The sequence below is a fragment of the Molossus molossus genome, unplaced genomic scaffold (genome assembly GCF_014108415.1).
Source record: "Molossus molossus isolate mMolMol1 unplaced genomic scaffold, mMolMol1.p scaffold_m16_p_20, whole genome shotgun sequence".
NCBI classification, from domain to species: domain Eukaryota; kingdom Metazoa; phylum Chordata; class Mammalia; order Chiroptera; family Molossidae; genus Molossus; species Molossus molossus.
The window spans coordinates 1,553,337-1,581,159 of NW_023425356.1; the positions used below are offsets into that span (position 1 = coordinate 1,553,337).

The 27,823-nt window shown below is 53.0% G+C and overlaps 1 protein-coding gene across 1 annotated transcript; it reads right to left on the bottom strand.

The window, feature by feature from the left end:
- Window positions 1-3,535: 3,535 nt before the first annotated feature.
- On the bottom strand, window positions 3,536-27,049 carry CNN3 (calponin 3). Its single transcript, XM_036272774.1, has 7 exons — window positions 26,814-27,049; window positions 8,832-8,953; window positions 8,629-8,695; window positions 7,606-7,743; window positions 7,159-7,275; window positions 5,430-5,576; window positions 3,536-4,384 (listed from the first exon to the last, which is right to left on the bottom strand). The coding sequence occupies exons 1-7, from the start codon at window positions 26,868-26,870 to the stop codon at window positions 4,043-4,045; spliced, it is 990 nt and encodes a 329-aa protein (XP_036128667.1). The 5' UTR covers window positions 26,871-27,049; the 3' UTR covers window positions 3,536-4,042.
- Window positions 27,050-27,823: the final 774 nt, after the last annotated feature.

The following is a 27,823-nucleotide window of genomic DNA, read 5'->3' on the forward strand; positions in this document are numbered from 1 at the left end:
AGACGGTTTTTGTGGGTACGTGGCACCCCGGGCTCATGCTCCACATCTGCCAAAACAAGCAGCATGGTTCGCCCCCACACCCCCAGAGCCAGTCCTATCAGAATCACTTGGCCGAGCCCTGGCCGGTTTGGCTCAGCGGTTAGAGCGTCGGCCTGCGGTCCTGAGAGACCCGGGTTCGGTTCCCGCTAAGGGCGCGTACCTCGGTTGCAGTTTGTCCCCGGCCCTGGTCGGTTGTGCGGGTGGCAGCCACTCGATGTGTTCCTTTCACATCGATGTTTCTCTCTCTCTCTCTGTTCTTCTCTCTCCCTCCCACTCTACCTGAACAAAAAAATGGAAAAATGTCCTCGGGTGAGGATAAAAAAAAAAAAAAGAAGAATCACTTGGCCGAGAAAAGATCTGAGTGTGGGCTGCCAGTTTCTTCTAGTGAACAATGTTTTAGTCATCATAAGCTACATAGCTCTTCGATCTTCTGTCATGGCTGAAGGCTAGGTTTTGCTGATACTTCATATTATAAACCTTATTTTATTACTAAACAGCACACCCTATTCCTGGTCCAGTGTGCTTTAAGTATACGTTCATTAGAGATTAGAAATGAATGTTTTAAAGTAATGGCATCATAAGTGATTTTAAAATTGTATCCATCTAAACATTTTGCGTGCTATATTTCTATGTAAAGCATTCTCTTTTAAAATTTATTTTTCAATTATAGTTGACATACACTATTATATAGTTTCAGGTGTACAACGTAGAGATTAGACATGTGTATACCTTACGAAGTGATCACCCAGGTAAGTCCAGTACCTACCTGGCACCATACGTAGTTATTACAATGTTATTCACTATATTCTCTGTGCTGTACTTTACATTCCTGGGACTGTTTTTACAACTGGCAATTTGTACTTCTTAATCCCTTCCCCTTTCCACCCACCCCCCCAGTCCCCTCCCACCTTGCAGCTCAGTTTATTCCTGTATTTATGAATTTGTTTCTGTTTTGTTCATTTATTTTTTTATATTCCACATACAAGTGATATCTTAGTTTTTGTCTTTTGCTGTCTGACTTATTTCACTCTACATAACACCCTCTAGGTCTATTCATGTTGTTGCCAATGGCAGGATTTCCTTCTTTTTTATGGTTAGTAACATTCCATTGTCTAACTGCACCTCAGCTTTTTTATCAGCATCTGTTGATGGACACTAGGTTGCTTCCACAGCTTGGCTATTGTACATAATGCTGCAGTGAACACAGGGGCATATTTCTTTCCAAATTAGTGTTTTTGTTTCCTTCCGATAAATACTCAGGGTCCCATGGCAGTTCTATTTTTTAATTCTTTGAGGAACCTCCACAGTGTTTCCAAAGTGGCTGTGCCAGTCTGGGTTCCCACCAGTGCACAAGGGTTCCCCTTCCTCCACATCCTCGCTCACACTTGTTTGTAGATTTATTGACGACTGTCATTCTGACAGGCGTGAGGTGGTATCTCGCGTGGTGTTGATTTGCATTTCTGATAGTGACATTGAGCATCATTTCATAGGTCTATTGGCCATCTGTATCTCCTCTTTGGAGAAGTGTCTAGTCAGGTCCTCTGCCCATTTTTAATAGGATTGTTTGGTGTGTGTGTTTTCCTATGTTAAGCTATGTGAGTTCTTGATAAATTTTAGATTTTAACTCATTACCAGATATATCATTTGCAAATATCTCCTCCCATTCAGTAGTTTGCCTTTTGGCTTTGTTGATGGTTTTCTTTGCGATGCAGAAGCTTTTCATTTGATGTCATCTTGTTGTGTATCTTTGATTTGTCATCTTTGCCCTCTGAGTCATAAAAAAATTACCAGAACAATGTCAAAGAGTGTACTGCCTATTCTCTTCTGGGGGTTTTACTTAAATCTTCAATCCATTTTGAGTTTATTCTTGTATATGCTATACGAAAGTGGCGTGCTTTCATTTTTAACATGTATCTGTCCGGCTTTCCCGGCACTGTTTATCGAAGACCTTTACCCCTCGCACATTCTTGCCTCCTGTGTCATAGGTTAATTAACCGGACAGCTGTGGGCTTATTTCCGACTCTTCTGTTCCATCGACCTCAGTGTCCGTGCTTATGCCAGTGCCATGCTGTTCTGATTACCGGTCTTGGAATATAGCATGGTATCAGATAATGTGATACTCCGACTCAGTTCTTCTTTCTCAGTATTGCTCTATTTGGGCTCTTTTGTGGTTCCATCTAAATTTTGTGTTGGGTCTGGAGTCTTGGGAGGGGCTCTGGTGTGGGCCGAGGCCAGCAGCCTTGTACCGGGCTTGGGGAGCCTGGAGCCGCGACGGGCACTGAGGTTGGCGGCTCCATGTGGGGTGCATGCGTTCCTCCGAAGGCCGTGCAGCACTGGCTGAGGCTGGCCGTCTGTGGGAGCTTCTGAAAGGGGCTCAGGCCTGGTACACGCGATGGATGGCATGGGGTCATCTCAGAATCGCCAGGGCACAGCCAATGGTGCTAGCCCAGTTAATAAAGAACACAGATTTGGCGTCCAACTGCCCTGGGCCACTGGCTGGTGGAGAGCACAACAGGAATGATGACACCCACCAGCCTCTGTCGGGGAGGTCCCGCCCCTCGCCCCATGCCCGTCATTTCCGTTCCTCCCTGTGTGTCACTGGCACTGGGCCCAAGGGAGCTTGTCCGCCAGCCGCTGGTTTTCATGGTTGGATGTGCTGAGGACTCTGCTCCCTGGCATTGGTCTGCTTCTGGGCAGCCGGGTGGGCTGGGACCCCTTGTTCCTTGGGGAGGAGGGGAGACCTCCCTCCCAGTCCTTAATGGTCACATGTTGGTGTGGGCCCTGCCCATCTGCATCTCTGCCCTCCTCTCAGCCTCGTGGCTTCTTTATAACCTTAGTCATAGTTCTGTTCCTCTGGTCTTCCCCTGGTTCTGTGATCATGGCAGGAGGTGAGCTCAGAGTCTCTCTGCTCCGTCATCTGGACTCTACCATGTATATGTTTCTTATGAACTAAAATTTATTCACCCCAGAAAAGGAATTAAAACCCCACCCACCTCGCCACCAACGTTTCTGAAGATGATTTTAAGATTAGCCGAAGCTTGATTTAAGGTAGATCAGGGCAGCTGAGTCACAACAGAAGCAGCACAGGCCTGTAACCGTCTGAACCCTGCTGTGGCTTCCGTGCACCAGGTCAGAGGGCTCCGCAGCCCACCCCGCCCAGAGCGCACTGCTTTGTGGGCGAAGGAAGACACGTCCAAGTACCTGCTGGGAACGGTGCCGGGGAGAGAGTGCTTCTTCAAATAATCAGCTGGTGGCTCGTATGAATGTTCCAAAAATATTTATTTATAAAAATACAATGGGATAGGTTTATGCTGAGAAAGGCAGCAATAAATACAGTTGAAAACAGAGCAAGTCTGCACTGGCACATGGGCCCACACAGGCAGGGCACAGGCACCCCGGACCCGCGCACCTGCGGGCGACTGTCCACGCTCCGAAACCGCGCGTGGAAAGGTCCCGGCAGCTCAGGTGAGAGAATGAGTACACATGCCATCACCGGTGCACACGGATCATGACTTTATTTAAAAATTAGCAAACAATACTGTAGGAACATGGCTGTGTAAATGTCTAAAATGCCGCGTCTTCAGTTGGCAGACGCCACCTTTAGCTATGAGCACGCGTTTAGTCTTCCACGTAGAAATCAGACACTACACTGTCAAGAAAAGGCGCTTCCTATGGTTTGAAGACACCCGTTTCCGTGGAAGATGGTAAAAATGCACAGAGGTGTCAGCAAAGAACTGGCTGGACAAGAGAACCCCTTTCACAGTATCCTTCACTTCTCACGCGAGTCATTGGTCACGCTGCGGGACCCCACTGTCCCAGCACGGAACGGCCACTATTCAGGGAAGAGGCAGAAGAAGGAAAAAGGAATGGACATAAGGCAGTATTTCTTTTAGGTACAATAAGCATAATAGTGTTTTAGGAAGACAAGATAAAAATCACTCAAGGCTAGCTTGGTTCTCACTGAATAAAAACAGTGGGCTACGGACTGAGCTCCCCTCTGCGACTAGTAATCAATGCCTTGGTCGCCATACTGGTACTCGCGGGGGTAGTCGTCTTGGTACTCGCCGTGGTACTCGTCGGGGTACTCTGCCTGGTAGTCGCTGTCGCTGATTTCTGACCCATTGGTGCCCGTTCCTTGGCTCCCATTGTGAATGGCAGGTTCTGTTGGAGCGGCACAGTACTTGGGATCATATACTTGCCGCCCGAGCCCATACACGCTCATTCCCTTCTGGGAAGCGACTTTGTTGGTGCCCATCTGTAGGGAAATCGTCGAGTTGTCCACAGGCTGCAAGGTCAGCTTCTGGTCGTAGATGTCTCTCCTGGTCCCCGGCGCCAGCATCCCCGCCTAGAATCAGGGCACAGAACAAAAGTCACGGCAATGGCTGAAACCTTGTGACTATTTCATAAACGGTGAAATTACGTCAACTGTGAGCCATAGGAACTTCCCTTCGGTTCGTGAAGCTAGATCAGAACACCCTGATGCTGCACACGAGTCTCCTACAAAGCGATATTCACTGGCTCCTGAACTAGGTCCCCCGGCTGCCAGTCCTGGCTCCGCTCGGAACCACTCTGCGCCTCACACAAGGTGCTGTTCGTTTCGGGTTCTCATAGGCAGTGCGGAGACAATGCCACCTGCTCTGGATTTGGGGGAAGATTAGCCATAAACAATGTAAAACAGCGTTTATGCTGTTATAACCTTATACGTGAGCTGGGTTACCAACATTGAAAGTTTATAATACATACAAGAAAAGTCACGCAGAGTAGTCCTTAAGGACCTGAGTTTTCAAAAGGGTTTGAGACACAGGCAAGCCGGTCAAATAGGACATGTCCATGAAGGTGAGCCACACCAAATCTCCTGTCGGGTCGTTGAGAAGAGGCTTCCTGCAACCCCAGCACACACTCTGGTTGGCCATGGGACCTGCTCACCAGTGGCTGGGGAGCCTCCCGCAGTGCCGGTGGGCTGTGATGGACAAGGGCTACTTCCCTCCTGTGAAGGGCGAGCCCAGACCCCGCCAGCGGCATCCCGTGTGCTATGCGTCCACCCTAGTCACTAGCAATCAGCTCAACGGTTCCTTGTGGAACGGCAGATCATTGTACCGGCCCGTGAATGAAGGGCTCCTTTAGAAATAAAAGCCAGGAGCAACAGAATGAGTAAGTTACTTGGGTTTGGAGCCAGAACCTGGTCACCTTTCTTTTTCCCTCTGGTTAGGCAGAAAGGTCGGCTGTTCTAACCACTGACAGAAGCAGGAACCACACCATGTGGCTGCTGAAAAGGGCCTTTCATTCGTTTGCTTTCTCAGCAAAGCCTTGTTGGAAGGTGTCTGCTGTCCGTGCGTCGTTCCCAGCACAGCCACTGTGCACTGTGAGGGCTCCAGCGGGGCCCCGCTTACCTGGCTGGCCCCTTTGTTGGTGCCCATCTGCAGGCTGATCGTGGTCTGGTCGAAAGGTTTGTCAGTTTGCATCTTGGGATCGTACAGGTGCCTCCTGGTCCCATAGGCAGTCATCCCTGCCTGGCTGGCACACTTGTTGGTTCCCATCTTTTAAGTTAAAAAATAAAATTGGCATTAATTACCCAATGTCACCAACCTTTATGACACCGACAAAACTTGGTTCTATTGAAGAGGTGGACAAGTCCCGTCCTGTGCTGAGGTGAACTGCGCACAAAGTCTCCCATCCTCTTGTAAAGATCAAGGCACACTCATGTTCAAAAGAAGACTGTCAAGCACCTCGCTGGGTATAAAAGCCTCATCATTAACCATATGGAAACACGGGCACAGACGCAAAGTTCTTACAGTGGCCGAAGAATGAAGGGCGAGTTTCCTCTGCTTCCGCCCCTCCCCCCAGCACCGACAACCAAATCAAGGGGCATGCTTCCGTGACGTCGGGACAGAAGCAGTCTCCGGCAACGTGCTTCCGTAGTCCAGGTATGTTTTGCATAAAACAAGGCAGCAAACCCCAGGTGTCTTTCCTGGCAGCTGAACAAGGGCTGCTTCATCCCAATCACCACCATTTTCATGGAGAAAGAACCACATTTCATTCCTCCAACTTCACCCACTGGACAGTCTGGGAGGCAGAACAAGGAACATGAACTTGGCGGCTTTCAAACCAACAGTAATGAACTCCCCTCCCCCCCGAGGTGGGACATGTTTCTGCACTTGGTCTTTTTCCCTTAAAATGATGGATTAAAGGGAAAATGTTTTTACTGAAAGTAAAACCTGTTCATTGGAAAAGATTCAGAAAACATATACAGGGTGAAGCAAAAAATAGGTTTACAGTAGTATCCACCATTGAATTAATAAACAAGAATACAAAAACAAACTCTGTTTCGTGTGCTCACAACCCTAACCCTGTGTAAGCAGAAACAAGGGGCTGCAACTAAGGTGGTGCACCTCCCAGCTGGGCTTACGTGTATGTGTGTCTACAAACCCACACAAGTGGACACACATCCTCTGCACGCACACCTCCTAAACATGACTGCGGTAAACAGACCTTAGAGTTTCGTTACTTGGCTGTTTTCCTTAATCTTTGACTCTTGTCTATCATTTTCACACTACTGGTTTCTTTTATGGAGTTGTCACACTTTAACCAACTGACTGCTTGAAAATTGCAGTTTCCCAGTTTTTACCGCCGATACAGCTGCGTGCTATATAGAAAGAGGCCCGCCTCACAGACTCGTCCAGAGAGGGGCGCTGTATCCGCAGTGCTGGGCTCTGGCCGGGTGTCTCTATGAAGCTCTCCAGGCTCAACGGGAAGGGAGAAGACACCTGAACTGGTGTTTCCAGGAGTTGAACCGATCCACAGTCCTTCCCGCACATGAACGACAGGTTCTGTGAGACTGTTTCACTTGGTCTCTACTGTTTATAAATTTATAAAGTGCATTTTCTTATAACACAGTGTAAGCAAGGGAAAAAATGATTTCCTATAGAAACAACTGTGAAGTCAGATGGCACGCCAGAGGTTTCTCCTAAACCATCACCATCATCTCGTGGATGTTAAATGGATACAAGTTGTATAAACCAACATCCACCCCAAAACCTGCATTGCGGTTCATCCATTCCTTGGTGAGGGCTCCGCATGGCGGACGGGGTGTCGCTGAGGCGTGGCCAAGCGCCCACTCACCTGCAAGCCGATGACGCTCTGGCCGGCTTTCAGCTTCCCTTCATCGAAGCGTCGTGTCTGCTTCTCCGCGTACTTCACTCCGATGTCGATGGTGGTGTGGAACCCTTTTGTTTTAGCCTAGACAGAAGTACACATGCACACCAAGTGGAGAGCTTGTACGTGAAGACCCGCCAACAGCTTTACGAAAGGAACACGACCCATCCAGTCCCCGGGGGAGGCTGCATGAGGTGCTGTTGCCAGGGCTAGAAGCTGTGTAGGGCCGTCGCTGTCACCACGGGACTGAAATGTGAGGTCCTGACTGAGCTCTCGGGTACAGCAGCTGTCCACGGCCTTTCCACAAAGCAGGCCTGATGGGAGGGACGGGCCCCCTGCCTGATCTGAGCTCCGGCGGGGTGCCGCCGCTCATCACCCACACGCAGCTGAGCGCCCCTGGAGGCTCGTACGTACCAGGCCGGCCAGGGCCACCAGCGTCGTCTGGACCTGGGTCATGTTTCCATTCTCGAAAAGATCATTTGCTTCGAATATGTCATGAGGCTTCATGCCATAAGCCTGGATGGCTTTAATAAAGTTGCCAATATTCTCCAGCTGTAAAGGAAAAGAGTCACAGAACGTTTGCAGCTAGAATGACAGTCACGCTACCTGAGAATCCCAAGTCCCCGTGGGCGGTCACGAGGTGTTAGGCAGGATGCTACTTGGCGGGGATTTGTGGCCATACACGGAGCTCGGCTCTCTCTGGAAGAGGACAGAGCAATGAGGACTTCATGGGCCCAGCCTGTGTGGCTCAGTGGTGGCGCGTCGACCCGGCACCAAGAGGTCGCCAGTTTGATTCCTGGTCAGGGCACATGCCCAGATTGTGGGCCCAACTGATGTTCTCTCTTACTGATATTTCTATCTCTCCTTCTTTATCTCAAATCAATAAAGGGTGGAAAAAATTTCTTTGCTTCCCCTAATTTAGGCTTATGGTCTAGGTTGTATTTCTCTGTGTAAGCTTGTGAAGTGTTCTGAGAACAGACTAAATATAAGAAAACTTCTAGACTAAACATCTAATAATCACAGAACTAATTCTAAGTAATTATGGAAGCATTAAAAATAACACAATAGCGCTGGCTGGTTTTGTGCAGTGGTTAGAGTGCTGGCCCACGGACCAGAGAGAACTGGGTTCGGTGCCCACTAAGGGCATGTACCTTGGTTGCAGCTTGTCCCTGGCCTTGGTTGGGGTCATGTGGGTGGCGACCAGTTGATGTGTCTCTCTCACATGAGTGTTTCTCTCTCTCTCCTCTTCCCTCTCTCCCTCTTGTTCTATCTCAAGCAAAAATGTCCTTGGATGAGGATAAAACAATAACACGATAAAAAAAAAAACCCAAAAAGCAGCCTCACGCACAAACTTCTGCTAAAATGTCTGTTTTGAAAACGTAATCAAGTCTTCGATGCCTAAAGTGCGGCGCCTGAAATGGGCGGGGCGGCAGTTACCTGGGGCCAGTTTAAGGAGGACTCGTTGACCTTCTTCACGGAGCCCGGCTGCAGCTTGTTTATGAGTCTGAAAAGAAGAACGTGACAGCTAGGGCTGGGCCTGGGGCAGGGCTGGGATCCCGCAGGGGGGGCATGACAGACACCAGAGGGCGTCCAGGCGGCCCAGCCTGGACCGAGGGAGGGCACCTGGCGGCCTCACTCACTCGCACAGGATGATGCCGTCCTTCAGACCCAGCTGGAAGTTGGTGCCGATGCTCATGCCGGTCACCTCTTCGATCCAGTTGCGGAGGTCTTCCTCGGCCTGGTGGTCGTACTTGGACGCGATCTGGAACACAGGCAACTGGCTATGAGAATTTCCACAGCAGCCTCCATCGCGCTGGCTTGCCACGCACTCTGCTTGAAATCTCCGTGAAGACCACGGCTGGGACACGCGGCGACACACGTGGGCATCCGTGGCCGACCTCACGCACCCCACGTCTCTGGTGACTAACCCTAATGTGTCTGGTCAGGGTGGTGTCACACACACACGAGCAGTGTGTGGAGGGGGCTGGGCTGAGGAGGACACACGGGTGCAGACCCGAAGATCCCATCCACGACATGTAGGGAGTGCCAGGGGCTGGAAGCGTCTGACAGTCTGGCACCGGCCACACCAACCTCAGAGAGGAATTCTCTGACCAGCACATCCCAAGAGGGTGGCAGGACCCCGGCACAGCTGTCCCCGATGGCCTGGGACTGTCCAGGACGTGTGAGCACACGGTTCTGTGGCCAGGAGAGTTCTGGCATTCCCATGCCTTCTACCGGGGCACACACCCCTCACTACAGTTACTGTCCATGTGGTCTGAGCCCTGTCACCCAGGTGTGTAACAGAACAGAAAGGAGATGTGTCACCTGCTCCACGGAATTCCACCCGCCGAGGAGCTCCATGGGCCGGACAGCCACAGGCTGGGGCCCCTTCATGGTAAGACCACAAGCCTGGCTCTGGCTCATTTGGCTCAGCGGTCAGAGCACCGGCCTGCAGACCGAAGGGTCACAGGTTCAATTCCCAATCAAGGGCATGTACCTGGGTTGCAGGTTTGATCCCTGGCTCTGGTTGGGGTCATATAGGAGGCAACCAATTGATGTGTCTCGCTCACATTAGTGTTTCTCTCTCTCTTCCACTCCATCTAAAAATCAGTAGAAAAATATCCTTGGGTGAGAATGAACAACAACAAAAAAGACCATAAACCTCAGTTAAAAAACAACAGCCCAGCTGGTGTGGCTCAGGGGTTGAGGGTGGACCCAGGCACCAAGGGGTCACTGGTTCGATTCCTGGTCAGGGCACATGCCCAGGTTGTGGGCCTGATCCCCAGTGGGGGGCGTGCAGGAGGCGGCCAGTCGATGTTCTCTCTCATTGATGTTACTACTATCTGTCTCCCTCTCTCAAAATCAACTAAAATAAATAAATAAATAAAATGTATAAATTGTTTATGGAAAAAAAGCAACTTTGCAAGATATTGTTAGAAATTACACATTCGAGTTCTTCAGCGATTCCGGCCCAGGGTCCTGAGACTGGTCTGCCTGCTACCAAGGACACGACCACACCTGGGACGAGGGAAGATGTGACCTCTGCTGCCTCCTGAGCACAGAATGCCAGCCACACCTGGACGGTGCCCAGTGCATGGGCATCGGCACAGCTCGGACGGAGAGTTTGCCCCACAAGACACGACTCGGTTCATTTCTGAGAAGTGAGACGAGAGGCCCTTCGGGTTCCAGCCAACCAGCCGTGGGGAGCCCTCCTCTCCCCCCCGACCATGGGGTTTGGCTTCTGCACAGAGGGTGACCAGTGCACTGATTTCTGTGTTACTGAGGGACATAGCATTTTCCTCCCAGGTTAGAGAGTGGCTCTGCCCCTTTGACAGAACAACGGATCATCATTTACACGCCGATTTACTTACCCAGGATTACAGACGGGAAATTCAGGGCGTGACACGTTCGCATTAGGATGGCGAGCACTGCGGTGTCCCAGGCCAGGTTCAGCCTGGAGGTGGGGCTCAGCAAGGACATTTTGGGTACAGGGCAAAGCCAGAGCCCAACATGTGGTCTCCTGCCCACCTGGGCTCCCTGGGCTCCGGCTATGGGAACGGGGCTGAGGTGCTGGGAGGTCTGCCACAGGCACAGTCCCCTCCGCGAGCAGGAAGGGGCTCGCTGCTGTCACCTCCCATGAACAGCCTCAGGGAGTGTGCCTCCCGCACACGAGGTGTGTCGCACACGGCACCGTTAGAAATGAAGTCAGTGATAAGTGCGTATTCTCACACTGGAGTCTTGTTCTAAGTGGCTAAAAAGAGAAATTCTCTGTGTATAGATTTGGTGGGGGGGTGGATGGACAGGAAGCCAGACCTCTAGCATGAGCTATGGGAAGCAACCTCTAAGGGCAGGTTGCGTTTCTTCAAAAGCAAAGCACTTTTCAGCTTGAGGTGCACGTCCATAAAACTGAAGGCAAGACTGCAATGCCAGGGTGGGGTCCCTCCTCAGCCCCTCGTGCACACGACAGGAAGGCCTGGCTCAGCCAGCGCCTGCCTCGCTCCCATTCTGAGCCGTCAGCCGTCTTGTCCACCAGCCGACACGGCAATGAAATTCTCTGTATATTTGTTCGAATGTAGAGGCGAAAGTGATGTTGGAGGGCGTTGGGGTGTTTGTGGGGTGGTGGTAGTGGTAATTCTTAGACAAATGAGACTACTTATTATTCAATTAGAAAATATAAAAGCATATATCTATATCTACATCTATATATTTTTATTCTTCACCTGAGGATATTTTCTACTTTTTTTTATCAGATAGCATGGGAGGGAGAGAGGGAGAGACAGAAAGAAATATCGATATGATAGAGACACATCGACTGGTTGCCAACCGCACGACCCAACCAGGGCCTGGGACCAACTGCAACCAAGGTACGTGCCTTTGATCAGAATCGAACGGAGAGTCACTGGTCTGCGGGGGCGGATGCTCTAACTGCTGAGCCAAAGCGGCCATGGGCTAAGAGCATATTTATGTTCCCTTTGTTCAAAATGTGAGAGATTCAACACCACGTCCTAAACCACAGTGATTACAGAGCTAATGGGAAGAGTCTGCGAGGGAGGCCAGGGAGGGGATTTCATCTTCTCTGTTGACTGTTCTCACTGGGAGTAATGAGGAAAAAAGCAAGGCCAGGGTCCGCCGGACCTGGGTTCAAGCCCGATTCCTCCAGTACTGGTTCCTGGACGGGCTCTGCACCGCTGGCCCGGGCTCCGGGCGGGCTCTGCACCGCTGGCCCGGGGCTCCGGGCGGGCTCTGCACCGCTGGCCCGGGCTCCGGGCGGGCTCTGCACCGCTGGCCCGGGCTCCGGACGCGCAGGCACAGCTCACGCTGAGCCGTAGCTGAGCATGAAGGCAGGTGTCAGCTCCTCATGTGACTGGTGTTTTGACTTGGGGCTTTCCTGCCCAAATACTGCTACCATTTTTCAAAGGAGTGAGCTTCCTGCAGCCAAGCCAGCTAAGGAGAATTCAGCATGTTTTTACCAATGAGCTTAAAAAAAAAAAAAATCTATGAAATCACTGAAGAAAAAGATCTATTTCAAATGGCCTCCTGAGGCCCGTGTCTCCGTCCAGGGCCGATCGGAGCGCAGCCCGGGCAGACGTGACGCACTCTGATGCACAGGTTACCTGCGTGTTCGATATACACCTTTTATAATTGAGGCCCTGAGAGCAAATAAAGGCAAAAAGTAAGCTTTGGCCAAACTGGTGACCCACCATTTCCACCTAAAAGCTGCTGTTTCTGGACGTCGGGTGGACATGTTCCTCCCGGCAACGAGAGTTCACTTACATTAGCCTATTAACACCTCAAAGGAATGGCACGCTAGCCTGTTTAAATGTCACTCTCCCAAGTTGCTTATACACATCATTTATTTACTCTGCTTCAGGATTTGCTTTTCTGGGCCTTCTTTGGCAAATTCCAGAGTTGCCTCTGGTTCTTCCTCCCCCAGGGCCCTCCCTCGTGTGCCCACGCATCCCAAATACCCCGGTCCCCCCAAAGGGGGGCCTCAGCACCCCTCTCCTGCCCAGGCAGCTGGCAAGACCCCCTGACAGGACGCCTGCTGGAGGCCCCACCAGGCTCAGTGTCCCCCTGGCCATGGACATCAAAAGGTAAAGAACCTTTCTTAAAAAAAGAAAAAAAAAAAAAGGCAAAGAATCCTGTCACGTGCAACAATGTAAGTCCGATGGAAAAGCCCAGGAACCATAAAGTTCCACTCCGAAAACAAATGAACAACAAACTAAGACGAACAGCAGTGGGGGGGGGCTGGGGGTCCAGGGGTCAAATGCATGGTGACGAAGGGAGATGAGACCTCGGGTGGGGCACACGATGCAACACACAGGTGAGATCACAGAGCTGTACGCCCAGTACGTGCAGTGCATTAACTAGTGCCACCCCAGTACTGCAGTGCATTAACTAGTGCCACCCCAGTACGTGCAGTGCATTAACTAGTGCCACCCCAGTACGTGCAGTGCATTAACTAGTGCCACCCCAGTACTGCAGTGCATTAACTAGTGCCACCCCAGTACTGCAGTGCATTAACTAGTGCCACCCCAGTACGTGCAGTGCATTAACTAGTGCCACCCCAGTACGTGCAGTTAATAGAGAAAAAGGCAAAGAAGGAGGCCCGGTGTCTGACCCCACACTGCTCCCTGCCTGCTCCCACGCACGGGTGGAAACAACCTTCGTGTCCACACGGCGAGACCCTCCCAGCACGCTCGCCTCCTGCGCAGTCCGTGGGGTGGGGGCCAGGCAACCAGGAAGACCACGCGTGTAGAGACCCTGGGCACAGAAGCACTGAGTGGAAAGGACCCTCCTTCCTGTCCGTGGCTCCAAAGCCGAGCGCCTGCCAGTGACAGTGTCCTGACGGAATCAGAGCCTTCAGGGCCAACCCAGGGCCAAGTCCCGGACAGACCGTCTGCTGTGCTGGGGACACAGCCGGCCTTCCTGCACTGGAGGGCGCAGGGCCTCCCTCCGAGGACCTGTGGGGTGCCGGCAATGAACACCCCACTTCCTTGGCTGCTCAACAGTGACCCCCGGGTGGCCCCTGCAGGAAGTCTGGCCCTGAAGCGGAGAGGCAGAGGTGAGGTGTGGGGAGGTACTGGCCGCGATGACGGGAGGATGGACAGACGGGACTTGGGAGGAGACTGAGGTCAGGGCAGGGCCAGGTCACTCCTCCTTCCCTTCATCACCTGCTGTCTCGAACCCTGTGCAAGTCGAGGCTTTAACACCACAACCCCCATGGACCCTCCCCATGGACCCGTGTAAATGGGTGTTTTCATGATGGAGATTCGACAGACTGGAGGTCATGGCTTTGAAGTCCAATGTCAAACACTTCTTAGACCATGTTCCCATTGCCCGCATGGCCTAACTCGGTCATGCAGCCCTGGCCCCATCTCCCTCAGGTGTCTGCCCTTCCGGGGCCACAGGGACGGGCCCGTTGACGCGCCCACTGGCATCAGGTCGAGGACAGCGGTTCCAGCTTGTCGGTTCACTGACCCCCACTGTGACCTGTCCAGCTCATTGTCAATGGCTGGAGAGAAAGTCCCACTGTAGACAGGCTCACCTTGGCCACAGCCTCCACCTGGCCCACCCACCACCCTCGTCACGGCCACTCCTGCTCTTGTCTCTGGCTGACGGTCCTGCATCCCAACTTGGTGTTCTTTCCAGATCACTGCTGATGAAAGGGTAAAGGAACTTGTTGTTTTTAAAGCATCTTATAGCCTGGCTGGTGTGGCTCAGTGGACTGAGCGTTGTCCCATGGACTGAGAGGTCCCGGTTCAATTCCCGGTCAGGGCACATGCCCAGGTTGTGGGCTCGATCCCCAGGGGGGGCGTGCAGGAGGCAGGCAGCCCATTGATGTTTCTGTCTCACATCGATGTTTCTATCTCTCTCTCTAAAAAGTCAATAAAAACATATTTTAAAAAGCACCTTATGTACCTTATGGAAGAGAGGTGTGGGAATTACAGAGAAAACCACTTTCTCCCTGGGACAGTGGTGTCCAGGCAGATGGTGTGCCTCCGAGGTCGCTGGGCACCGGAGACGCATGCTCTGGTGGAACTCACTGAGGACGTGAGGAGATGGCTACTGAGGGGGAGCAGAGTTTGTCTCCCCAGAGAAACAAGAGGCTGAAAAACCAACCCAAGACCTTCCAGCTATGGGCCTAACCCCCAGGAAGGGTACTGTAGGTTAATAGGAACCGGGGGTGATAGCCCGGGAGGACCCCAGCTGGGCCTGTTTGATCCGAGTCCTCTCTGCGAACACTCACTGACCATCTGCTTCCTCATTGCACGGGGTTTGCCTCCCCCACATGAAGCCCCAACTCGACCCCCTTCTCAGCTCAGGATGACACGGGAGCTTCAACTGCCCGCCTGCCCCGGCCCTGTCCGCAGGCACCCCTGCAGGCACAGGCGTAACCAATGGGAGCATCTTCTCCTGCTGACCTGCCTCGTGCTAATTTGATCATCAGCCCGGCCAGAACTTAGAAGATGGGGGAGTAGCCCTGGCCGGTTTGGCTCAGCGGTTGGAGCGTCGGCCTGCGGTCGAGAGAGACCCGGGTTCGGTTCCCGCTGGGGGCACGTACCTCGGTTGCAGTTTGTCCCCGGCCCTGGTTGGGTCGTGCGGTGGCAGCCACTCGATGTGTCCCTTTCACATTGATCTCTCTCTCTCTCCCTCCCACTCTATCTGAACAAAAAATGGAAAAATGTCCTCAGGTGAGAATAAAAAAAAAAGATGGGGAGAAGTTATTTTTCAACCCCTACATTCTTTCAAAACGATGGAAATCACATCTGCCTCGGATAAAGGCGCACTGCCCGGGAGCATTTCCGTCGGCCCTTCTGTCGGGGGCAGCTGGATCCGCAGGCCAAGGCACCAGGTCTTCCCTCCGGGCGCTGTGGCCAAATGAATACCAAGACGATGGGCCCATGGATGAGGGCCTGTGGATGAATTCTGTTAACATGACAAGAACCTGAAGCTTTAAAAATAAGAGGAGTAGTTGGTCAGGTGCTACAGCCAAGAGTATAATTTACAAATGACGTGGTTTTTGAAAGTTCAAATTTAAACAAGGAAACACTAAGCATAGAGGGTTCTCGGAAGCATCTAGACTTGGAAATAAAGACTAACATGTCTCGATGTGCATATCTAAACAGCTTGCTGTGTGAGAAACCTTGGCAAATGGCAGTAACAGGAACTGGAGTGGGCCCCATCCCCACCCAAGTCCAGCGCCTCTATGGCAGGCTGAGGAGCCCACTGTCAGGCCAGAGGGGACTCCTGGACAGGGTGTGCGGGCACCTGGGGGTCAGGGCAGTCACCACCAGGAGCCAGGACACCCGCCTACATGTTCTCGAGGGTGGGACTGGCTCCATCCGTCACTGTACCCCGAGAGGCCATGCCTGTGGGTGCACTGGCAGTGTGACCAGACTAGGAAAATGCCATCAACCTAAAGGTGTCCCTGGTTACATAGGGGCATCTGCATTTGAAGGCGGCACATCTCCTTCGTCTACTGATCTAGTAATCTTAGATGGATCACTAGGGACGGATCTGTTTTACTTCTGATAAAGTCCCTTCTGTCCATGGCGCTCCTGAAGTCCAGCTGAGTAACCCTAGACGCGGGCGGCCAGGAGGAACAACCACACCCGCTGTGCCGGTCCACGTCAAGCAGGTGCTCGTGGTGGCTCAGATTTAGATCTCTTCTCTCGTAGTTGACGATTTGGAAATGATTTGGCATACTTATTAAACGTATAGAAAGTAACATTGGAGAGTTCAAAACACTGGTTATAAGGATGCTCAAGGAACTTTGTGAGGACCTCAAGAGCATAAAAAAGGCCTAGTCAGAAATGAAGGAGGCACTAACTGAAATGAATAATTTACGGGGAATCAATAGTAGAGCAGGTAAAGCTGAGAAGCAAACCATCAATTTGGAATAAACGGAAGCAAAACACATCCAACCAGAACAGCAAAAGGAAAAAAATAATCCAAAAAAATGAAGATAGTGTAAGGAGCCTCTGAGACAACTTCAAGTGTGCCAACATTCGCATCATGGGGTGCCAGAAGGAGAAGAGCGAGAGCAAGAAATTGAAAACCTATTTGAAAAAATAATGACAGAAAATGTCCCTAACTTGGTGAAGGAAACAGACATACAAGTCCAGGAAGCACAGAGAGTCCCAAACAAGATGAACCCTAAGAGGCCCACACCAAGACACATCATCATCAAAATGCAAAAGGTTCAAGACAGAGAATCTTAAAAGCAGCAAGAAAAAAAGCAGTTAGTTACCTACAAAGGAGCTCCCATAAGGCTGTCAGCTGATTTCTCAAAAGAAACTTTGCAGGCCAGAAGGGAGTGGCAAGAAATAGTCAAAGTGATGAAAAGCAAGCATGTACAACCAAGATTACTCTATCTTGCAAAGCTATCATTTTGAATCGATGGACATATCAAGAGTTTCCCAGACAAGAAAATGCTAAAGAAGTTCATCAGCACCAAACCAGTATTATATGAGATGTTGAAGGGTCTTCTTAAAGAAGATAAAAAATATATGAGCAATAAAATGGCAATAAAACATATCTATCAACAATTGAATCTACAAACCAAATGAACAAGCAGAACAGAAACAGACTCATAGATACAAAGAACTTTTTGTTGGTTGCCAGATGGGAGGGGCGTTGGGGGGATGGGTGAAAAAGGTGAAGGGATTAAGAAGTACAAATTGGTGATTGGACTGATGAACCTCAAAGGGAAGGGGGAGAGGGGATGGGATAAGGGGGAAGGGGGGAAAGATAAACCAAAGAACTTCTGTGCATATATGCATAACCAATGGACACTGTTGTGTGGGGAATGAAGGAGGGGGACAGGAGTGGGGAGGAGGGGGGTCAATGGGGGAAGAAGGGGGGGACATCTGTAATACTTTAAACAATAAAGATAAGTTTAAAAAAAAAAGAAAGTGAAATTAGGAAAGTAAAAAAAGAAAAAATTGTGCTTGTGAAAGATCCTTGCTTAATAAACAAATTATTCAAGATATATGCAAACTCCTGCCCCAAAGCTCTAGAATGAACTAGTAATGCTCTGTGAGCCAAAAGCCCAGTGCTGCCTTCTGCATGGATGTGCGGTTCTCCACGAAACACTACTGCTCATCTTACTGGTGTGATCACAGCAGCCTGCTGAGGTGACCAAGGAGAGGGCGACTTAAATGAGACAGACGTGGGAGGGGCAGTGGACTAGAAAACCTGAGGCCCCTGCACTGCCCCCTTTATAGACGGGAACATCAACTCACCAAAGCAAAATCAGAGTCCTCCTTCCACAAGGAGGTGCCTTGTCCACCTGAACAGGTGACTGCATTGGTAACACAGGAGCCAGTTACTAAACCCACCGTGCCCTGGTACGTCACACCATCCATGACATTGCTGTGGTCAGTGCTGGGTGCCACACTAACAGGGGACAAGGACACCCTGACCTCGGTTTCTGGGAGGAGCACACTAGGGGAAGGTTGGGAGAGCCTGACAGCCCGTGGGAGAGACAGGTGGCCAGCAGCGCATCCAGACGACGCAGGAAGGACTTTGGGGCAGGAGAAATGGGCTGGTATCATCTACTTCGATGAAGCCAGACACACGGGAGCAGATCTGTCCCAGGGCAGACAGGTAGAAATCTTTGGGCGATGGATGAGTGGGAGCAGTGTGTGCCACCAAGCACGGGGACGGGACCCACAGAAAGCTGGCTGGCGGCAGACGCTGCACAGAGCCACAAACCCCACAGGGCCTCCCTTCCCGACCAGGGCTGAGGGCACTACGGGCTGCAGAGGGCCTCAGCACGGCTCCCACCAAGCCTGGACGGCTCCTCCCATCCCTGCCGCCTATGCCACGGACACCAGTGGCTCCACAGGGAGAGGAACACAGCCATCGCCACGGAGTAGGGGTGTCTGAGCCATGGGTGCCCCTTTCTCCTACCCAGATTGTCTTTGGGAACCACCTCACTCTGCAGCTTGCCCCCACCCAGAACCTTCCCTGTATTTGGCACATTAGTGGGCACAGACCCCCCTATCTTGTCTGAACAAGGGCACCTTTTTTTTTAACCTCACCTGAGGACATTTTTCCATTTTTTTGTTCAGATAGAGTGGGAGGGAAAGAGAGGAAGAGAAAGAGAGAGAAACATTGATGTGAAAGGGACACATCGAGTGACTGCCTCCCGCACAACCCAACCAGGGCCGGGGACAAACTGCAACCGAGGTACATGCCCTTAGCGGGAACCGAACCCGGGTCTCTCTGGACTGCAGGTCGATGCTCCAACCGCTGAACAAGGGCACCTTTGATGGAACCTGCTGTCGGCCTCAGACACTGTCCTGATTCTTTCTGACTCTGCGACAAACATTTCCATGTCCTCCTTCCTGCCACCTGCCCCTCTCCCGCAAATGTGCACCCCTGGAGAGGGCCGCTCAGAGGCCCCAGTGAGGCCGCGGGGCCCAGCCTGGACGGCCCCCGGCCTGCCTGCTCCTCTTCCCCAAGTTCTGGCCCTAAGCGACAATGTTCCGGAGCTCGGGTTGTGGGAAGGGGGCCACAGTCGAGTCCCACACGTCACCAGGCGCTGCTGGGAGAGAGCCGTGTGTTCACTGATGTGCATCTGAAGAACTCAAAAAATGTCAGCCCTTCTCGCTGTGACCAAGTTTTGCTGGCCTCTCGTCCAAATACCAGAAAGATTTCCTGCTTCGAATTCGACGTCATGAAAATCAGTCGCTGGACGCTACCTCGCAGCCGTTCTGAGAAAACATTAGTTTGATGTTACCTGCACTTCGTTTTAAACCGACCTGTATTAGCAGGTCATTTGTGGAAGAGCCACTAGCTCCGTCTGAGGGTGACCAGTGGAGGAGGGTCCCCCAGTGCTACCGAATCAACCCTGCGGGAAGAAGAGCTGAAGCAAGAAGGACAGACTTTGACAAGGTGCTCTGATCTAGTCGTTTTGTTTTAACATTGAGAGACTTTCCTTCACTTTTGTACCATTGGTGGGAATATAAACTAATTTTTTTTTTTTTTTATCCTCACCCAAGGACATTTTTCCATTTTTTGTTCAGATAGAGTGAGAACGAGAGAGAGGAAGAGAGAGAGAGAGAAACATCGCCGTGAAAGGGACACATCGAGTGGTTGCCACCCGCATGACCAACCAGGGCCGGGGACAAACTGCAACCGAGGTACGTGCCCTTGACCAGAATTGAACCTGCGATTGTTTGGTCCATGGGTTGATACCCTAACAACTGAGCCACACTGACCCGGGCTCACATTTTTACTTTGATATCCTGGTGCTGTCGGCCATCCTCGTAACAAATATTTCATTCACAAAATAAGGATAAAAAAGAGGTTCCCGGCCGGTGTGGCTCAGTGGTTGAGCGTCAACCCATGTGCCAAGAGGTGGCAGGTTTGATTCCTGGTCGGGGCACATGCCCAGGTTGTGGGCCTGATCCCCAGTGGGGGCATGCAGGAGGCGGCCAACTGATGTTCTCTCTCATCGATGTTTCTATCTCTCTCTCCCTCTCACTTCCTCTCTCTCAAATCAATACCTGTATTGTCCTTACAAATAAATAAATACATAAATAAATAAGTAAGAGGTTCCCCGGGCACAAGATGCACTGTCCTTGTGCAGAGAGGACTGGTCCAAAGGGCTCTGCAGGATTTGGGCGCAGGTGTGGGCCCACCTGTGAATGGTTACACACACCCGCCCAGAGAGACTCTCCAAGCCACACCATTTGTGGCACAGGGAACTCGGCCTGGACAGGGTTCCAGCTGTGAGCAGGGAGGGGATCCGAATAGAGCAGGGTGGAGGCTTAGACTCAGCGGAACAGCAAGTCCTCCCACCCACAGAGAGAGGCATCTACCAGCTCCGGCACCAGCGTGAACTGTGAGTCTGGAGAGCTTGGACCTGGCCACACAGGGTCTTGGGTCTCTGGCTCAGTTCACAGGTTCCCAGTACAACACTGGACAGGGATGCCTCAGACTGAAGACACGCAACTGCCACAGGCCCGCCTTACGAGGTGCTGGAAGACTGCTGAAGGGTGGGGGTGAGGGCAGAGTGTGAGGGAGAAACCAGCCCAGAGGCAGGGAGGCCTGGCCGGCAAAGCACAGGCAGTGTGTGGTGTGTGTGGCCTGGGGTGGGGGTAGGGCACACAGGTCTCTGCAGAAAGGTGAGGAGGAGGGGAAGGCAGAGAGAGGCAGCCCCAGCAGAGGGCAGGTGTGGCCCTGCGGACCCAGGAGCAGCGGACCCTGCCCAGACCAGCTCGCAGGGGGACACTCCCTGCATCGTGTCCACACTCGATTGGAAGCAGGATCGCTGGTGCTATTTCTGCATTCAAAGCGGAATCACATGTTTGAATTACGAGACAGCACACACGGGATTGATTATTTTCTCTCCCACTTCCTTCCACGTAAAACAAAAGGAGGGAGGGCCAGCTGCAGTCACAGACACTCTGTCCACCCGTGGCGCCTGCAGCACTGAGCAGGCCAGGGGCCGTCCTCCCACCCAGCAGGCCCCTCACACCCTGGATGGCCAGGCCTGGGACAGAGGCTGCAGGAGAAATGCCCCCCAGCCCGGGGAGCACTTGGCATTGACCTTGGCTGCCAGGGAAGGCTTCGCACAGGGCTGGGTGGGGCCCTGGTGGAGAGATGTGAGGGCAGGGAGGTGAGCGTGTTAATCAGTCCACTGTGGAGAAGTACCAGCCCTTGCCAACATCGAGAAATGAAAGCTGTATCTTGTTTAACGGAAATTGATCTCTTAGGAAGAAAAGGCCAAATAATGCCACACCCAGAAATCAAGGCCTCTCTAATGCCACACAGAAGTCCCCACCCTGAAGGCAGTGTGGGCTGAAGGAGGACAGGGCCACTGGCCCTGGGGCTTTACTGACGGAAGCATGGCAGGCAGGCTGCCTGCTGGGGGGGCGGACAGGGACCCGGGGACAGGCCACAGTCCTGCCTGCCTGCTGGGGGGGCGGCGGACAGGGACCCGGGGACAGGCCACAGTCCTGCCTGCCTGCTGGGGGGGCGGCGGACAGGGACCCGGGGACAGGCCACAGTCCTGCCTGCCTGCTGGGGGGGCGGCGGACAGGGCGCTGGGGGGGGCGGCGGACAGGGACCCGGGGACAGGCCACAGTCCTGCCTGCCTGCTGGGGGGGCGGCGGACAGGGACCCGGGGACAGGCCACAGTCCTGACACAGACATGAGTGGCGAGAAGCACAGCTTGGGCGTCATTCAGACACAAACAGCTCTGGGCACGGATGTCCAGCCCTGGAGATACCATCACATCTAGGAGATCAAAGCAGCTCAGGGGAGCAGGACTGGGCAGCCAGCACAGCCAGCCGGCAGCGCGGAGCCAGGAGCCAGGCTGAGGCTTATGTAACGTGGGCTCTCGGCGGGCAGCCTGGAAAGGTAGCTCCTCCCACAGCCTCGCTTTACAGGTGAGACAGGTTACTCCCCGAGTCTGAGTCAGAGGTTCCGACCCAGTCTCCACAGTCCACGTTTTTAGCCACGAGGCTCCCCATTCTCACTGATGACCTGGAGGAGACTAATCTAACACCCCAAGTTCACAGGGTTTCCATGGTCATGTTCCTATAAAGTATGCAAGATATGTTTGTACTTTTTTTGAATGACGGCCCCTAAACTGTGTAAGCTCCAGGCCCACAAACAACCTTGATCTGTCCAGGCTCAAGAAATCCTCAACAAAAGCCTGTGCACGGGTAGGCATGAGTGACGGCCAGAGCCCCCGATGGCCATGCGTCCAGGGTTACGGAGACCCAGTGCCTAGGGTCCGTAAGCTCTCCGAGCCTAATGCTGAAACAGGAGGGCACTGCCCCCAAGCCTAAGGACGAGCCCCCTTCCACCACCAGTCACGTGCGGAGAGAAAGCATGTCCTCACGCTCCTGGATAGAATGGGAAGAACTGGCTGAAACCCCCAAACCATCCGATGGTGGTTATTTTTGCATCACAGATCATTTTAATCACGGCTCATGATGCAATTCGGTGAAATCGCTCACTAACCCTCACGCTCCCACCTGGGAAGGGAAGGGATGCAGCTCTGGCCGATGGCAGTCCGGGCAAGGTCTTCACTGTGGAGCTCACTGCTGAAATCTAAACGAATGAAGAGGCAGATGGTACACTGTCCCAGGAAGAGTGGAAAGCTGTAGGTCCCAGGACAGGTACCCCAGAGCAGGTACCCCGAGCTCTAGGAGGGCAGCATGGCTCTGCCAATTCCACAGGATGCATTTTCCAACCTGCTTGGTCAACAGGGGGCTGCTGTGTGTGTTCTCCCCTAATTTCAGAATCTAAGAAAGAATCTCAGTGATAAAGATCTCAGTAATAAGTTTTCAATGTCATACTAACAAAAGAAGCTGCTGAAGAAAAATAAACTGTAAAAACCAGCACTTCCATCAAAACCATCACTCGGGTGACAAAGTCTGTTCCAAATCCGTTAATTAAATCCAGATAGTTCTTGATCTACCATGTGTTGAGTTCTGGTGTAAAATACAGATCCTGATGGACCTGTAGCAGTGAGTAAGACAGAGGTCTTACCACTGGTGGAAAGAGACAGATAAAAGGTTTTGAATTAAAAGCCTAGTTCTGAACTGGAGACTGAAAGGAAAAAGCTCTAGCGAAACCCATCTACACATTTGGACCATGATTCTGGAGCTCTGGCAGCAAAACAAGGCAGACACCTTTGGGTACGACGCCAGCAGAGTCCTGGGGTCCCTCAAGCCAGGAGTGCCCCCAGCAATGGCGTGTCCACGCGGCACAGGGCAGGCTGGCCACAGGCCTCATAGGACTCTGGGGCTACCGAACTATTGCAAGACTGTTAACTTCCTCAGCGACTTAGTTTTAGTAGTAACTCTTCTCCAGTGGGTCTGAGCTGTTGAGGGACAGCATCTTGTAACCAGGGAGATGCTGAGCTCAGGGCTCGTTAGCTCCAATCGCATTCCCAAGAGCAGGGAACTGGGAGGCGGTGTGCGCGATTCCAAGCTTCTGAGCATTTCTGTTAGACTCCTCCCAGAACACACACCGGGTCAGATCACCTCCTCCCACTGCCCCCCAACATGAGGGTCCCCTCTCCCCGGAGGCCCGCCAGAATTTGCTGAGCTGTGTCACAACAGCCTCGGCCACACAAGGAACTCCGGACTGCGACATCCCATTCACGTGCACACAGGCGTTCCCCTTTTCATTCTTGTCTCCGAGAGGTACAGTCAAGGGCCTGAATAATCCACCTGGGACTTGACTAATCTAGGAGTGTTCCCACCCCTCCTGGAACCACCTACAACACCAGCTGCTACCTTCTCCCTCCCTCTACTCTAGAACAATCTTTGTGGATTGCAAGTTATTGACCTTTTTGTTGCTATTGAAGAGACACTGATCATATAGGAGGCTGAAGGAGTCTACCTTTTAAGCTGTTTTTCAAACATCTTGCTGATTTATAAAAGAAAAAGAGTAAATCTGTATTTCTATTGGGCATTGTCACCTCGTCAAACAAAGTTTACAGATTCCCGCCCCCCTGAAGTTTTACTAATTAAAAGTAACTAAGATCAAAGACTTTCTAAATGTTCGAATGAACTGCGTTCACAGGTAGAATATAAAAAGACCAAAGGGTTATTTAATAGAAGGGGATAACTCAAAGAGACAGTGGCTTAGGAGTCTGAGAAATACAATGCCAATACGAATTTTCTCTTACTAAGAACTGACAACTGGAACATAGTCTGAGTACTTACTACAAGCCAGACATCTCAACCTTGCAGAGTTTAGGGTGTTCACTGTTATTCCCCCCTTTTACAGATCAGGAAACTGGAACAGAGATAGCAAATAATTGCCCAACATCAGACAAAGCAGAAGTGGCCAAGGGGACTGGAACCTGTCTGCTTGACCCCAAGGCCCACCCCACACCGCCTCCCCAGGGGGCTTCTACTTTCCCCTGTTAAATTAGGTTTTAAGGGGAAAAAAAATCAACCAAACAAACAAACCTTACATACAAGTGACTTACTGTTATGCAATACCTACAGAAAAAGTAGGAAGGACCTGGAGGTATCCAAACGAAGCAAAGTCCAGGTTCCTGGTCCATGCCAACAAGGACGTTGCATTCCGAGCCCAGAACAGATGGACACAGAATTTCTGCACATGAGTATCACAATGTCAAGGAATAACAGGTGGGCAGCAAAAATGTGGGTGGGGTGGGGGAGACAATGGTGAGTTGTAGAATATCCCTGAGACTGCCCTAAATTAAGACCTCCTCCTTAGAGTTAATATTCTTAGAATGTTCCAACTTTCTTCTTTAATCTTGAGCAAATCACACCCTTCCTGGGCTTTGGTCTCCTGGTCTTTATATGATGATGGGTAATCCCACCTCACAGGGCTGCTAAGGAACCATGTAAATGAAAGAGGTCCTTAAATAGGGGTTTGGTGCTTAAAGGGACAGACGCGAAGTTATAACTAACTTTCCAAAGCTTCCGAACACTCAGGTTTTATTAATAGTTACAGTGTCTGGCCTCAGTCTATGCCTCTCCTTCAACAGTAAGTAGGAAAAAAAGAAATTACCATGTATATTAACATCCAAGGAAAGCCAGTCCCTTGAAGGACTGCCAAGTGTCAGCACCTTATTTACAAGGCAGAAAGTTCAGACTGGCCCGCCGCCAGCCCAGAATCACAAATTGCTGTGCACAGGCCAGGCTAGGTAGGGCCCTGCAGTGTGCACAGGCGGCTCGGAGGACTCCTCTAGCCGGGGAACCTGGGGAGGAACAGAACACTGTTTTTTTGGAAGGTTTTTAGTGGGTGAGGGTGGTCATCAATCACACACAAACCACTCACTCTTCTGTTCTTTAAAAAAATGTTCAGAAAACTGTTTTCTAATAAGGGCAAAGCACATGACAAGTCCAGGACTTAAACACTGCAATTTCAGAGACAAGACTAAAATGACTCCTGGCTTCTAAGCCCACTCAGGATCTCTAACAACTGAATGACAGTGAGCTGCGGGGTCCGTCGCTGAGGCGAGCAGGGCCACAGCCCTCCCTCGGTTCCGCTGGGTCGCTCCTTGCTCTGCAGAGTGGGCTGTGCGCCGCGGACCCGACGCCAGGTGCCACCGCCCGCCAGGCCGGGTACTCGAGGTGCGGTGGCCACCCGGCGGCTGGGCTCCCGGGAGGCTAGGGCTCTGAGCACAGCGGCGCTCCTTTGTGGAGCTTTGGCCAGAACAGCAGAACCAAGACAATGAGCGTTCTGTGCGCAGTTCGCGCCGATTGGCTGGTCTCTCCCCCAGAAACCCCTGATGTCATGGACTTGGAATGCGGGGAGGGAGGAAGGAAGGAGAAGATTTGGGGAGGGGGACGCCTCTCATCTCTTTCCCAGACCCAAAGTCCCAGGACAAACACGACGCATTCTTCGGCGAGGCAGAGGCAGAAGTGAGCGCGCCGGAAGCCGGATCATTGCGAACTGCAACCCGCTGGGCAAGCCAGCCCTGAACAAAAGCACCACCCGAAGACACCCTGATACCGTTACAGCCTCCTGTACACAAACTTCTCGGTTTTCACAAGAAAAAAAACCTCAAGTCTCCGCAGAAAGCACCCCAAAAACGCACGCTCGGGCTTTGTCTCGGTTTTCCGAAGAAGCGGCACCGAGATTCAGAAAACTGAAGGGTCCCGGGCGGGTCCAGTTCCTCCGGGAGTGCCTGGGTCGGGGAAACACGCCCTCGGCGGTATCCCTCTCCGAGAACAATGGGAGTCCAGGCCGGCCACTCACCCGCCTAACTTTGCTCCCCGCGGCACTCGGCCGGAGGGTGGAGACGGAGAACGCGCGGTGTCGACGGCGGCCCGGGGCGCTCGACTGAGGCTGCTCCCGGGTCCTCGGCTGTGCGGACCGGCCCCACTTAGGGGCGAATGGCCGGCCCGGCCGGAGTGCCCCTTGCCCGGAGGGGAGCGTCCTGCAGCCAAGGCCGGTCCCCGGGGCCCCAGGCCCGCGCGGCGGGATTCCAGTAGCCCGGACCCCGCCCGCCTCTCGTCCGGCCCGCGGCGCGGGAACAAAGCCAGGAGGGCGCCCGGGACGGGATGGGGACACGCGGCCACTCCCGCCGCTCGACGTCTCCGCTCCGCAAAGTCGGCTCGCAGTGCAGCCGCCCGGCCCCAGGGACCCCACCCGTGCTGACGCACCTTGTTCTTGACCTCGGCCGACAGCCCGTAGGAAGGGCCCTTGTTGAAGTGGGTCATGGTGGTCAGCGGCGCGAAGAGGCTGCGCTCGGATCGGGGTCTCGCACTCGGCTTCGCGCTCCTGGCCCGAGAGTGGCCGCAGCGCAGACGATCGAAGGTCGCTCCCCTGGGCGGCTCGGTCCGACTGGGTCCCGCAGAGCCTTGGGTCCCCTCCGGAGTCCCGCACTCACTGCCCCTCCTCCGCCCGCGGCCTGGAGGGATTGGCCGGCCCGCCCGACCAATGGAGGGCTGCCTGCTCCCGCTTCGCCGGCGAGGGGCGGTGCGCCCTCCCCGCGGGCCGCCCCCGCCCGCGCTCACGCCACCGCGGCCGCGGCCAGGCGCCCCTCCTCCGGGCGGGCGGGGCAGGGAGGCCAGCGGGGAGAGCGCCCGGGGCTGACCGAGCCTGGAATTCCAGTTCACGTCCAGGCCGCCGCGCCTGGGCAGGGCTGGGGAGAAACGCCTCCCAGGACCGGGCCGCTGCCGACCCGTCGCCGCGTCCCCTGCTCCAGGCCCAGTGCGCCTGGGGAGGGCGGGGCCCTCCACCCGCTGCAGGAAATCCCGGGAGCAGCCCCGAAGCCCGGGTGCCGAGAACGGAGCCCTCCTCCGACACCTGCTTCTCTCGTACCTCGCCGCCTCCCACACCTGTCTGTCTCATCTTGACCCGCTGCCGCCAAGGGAAAGGTGGAGGCACAGGGCAAAGCCGGGGGCCGGTCAAGTCCTTTTCTGGATTCACACCAGCGGCTTTTTACAAGCATCTTCATTAGGAATTCCGCTCGACCAACACCCAGGTGGCTGCCCGTGCTTGAAACCTGGAGGCCTCTGACTCAGGACGGTTTTGCGTAGAGATAAGTACCCTTTGGGCCAGACAGAGCCTCAGACCTTCGAGGTCCGGCTTCCTACCCATCACCTCCTTCCCTCTGATCTGGAAGAGGCCATTTGATGGCGAGCAGAGAGGGCGCAGAACTTCCGTTATT

Coding starts and splice junctions, on each gene's coding strand:
- CNN3 (XM_036272774.1), bottom strand. CDS start 26,870: ATGACCCACTTCAACAAGGGCCCTTCCTACGGGCTGTCGGCCGAGGTC. Junction 8,954..26,813: donor CGGCCGAGGTCAAGAACAAG/GTGCGTCAGCAC, acceptor CCTGTGTTCCAG/ATCGCGTCCAAGTACGACCA. Junction 5,577..7,158: donor AGAGCGTCATCGGCTTGCAG/GTGAGTGGGCGC, acceptor TTAACTTAAAAG/ATGGGAACCAACAAGTGTGC.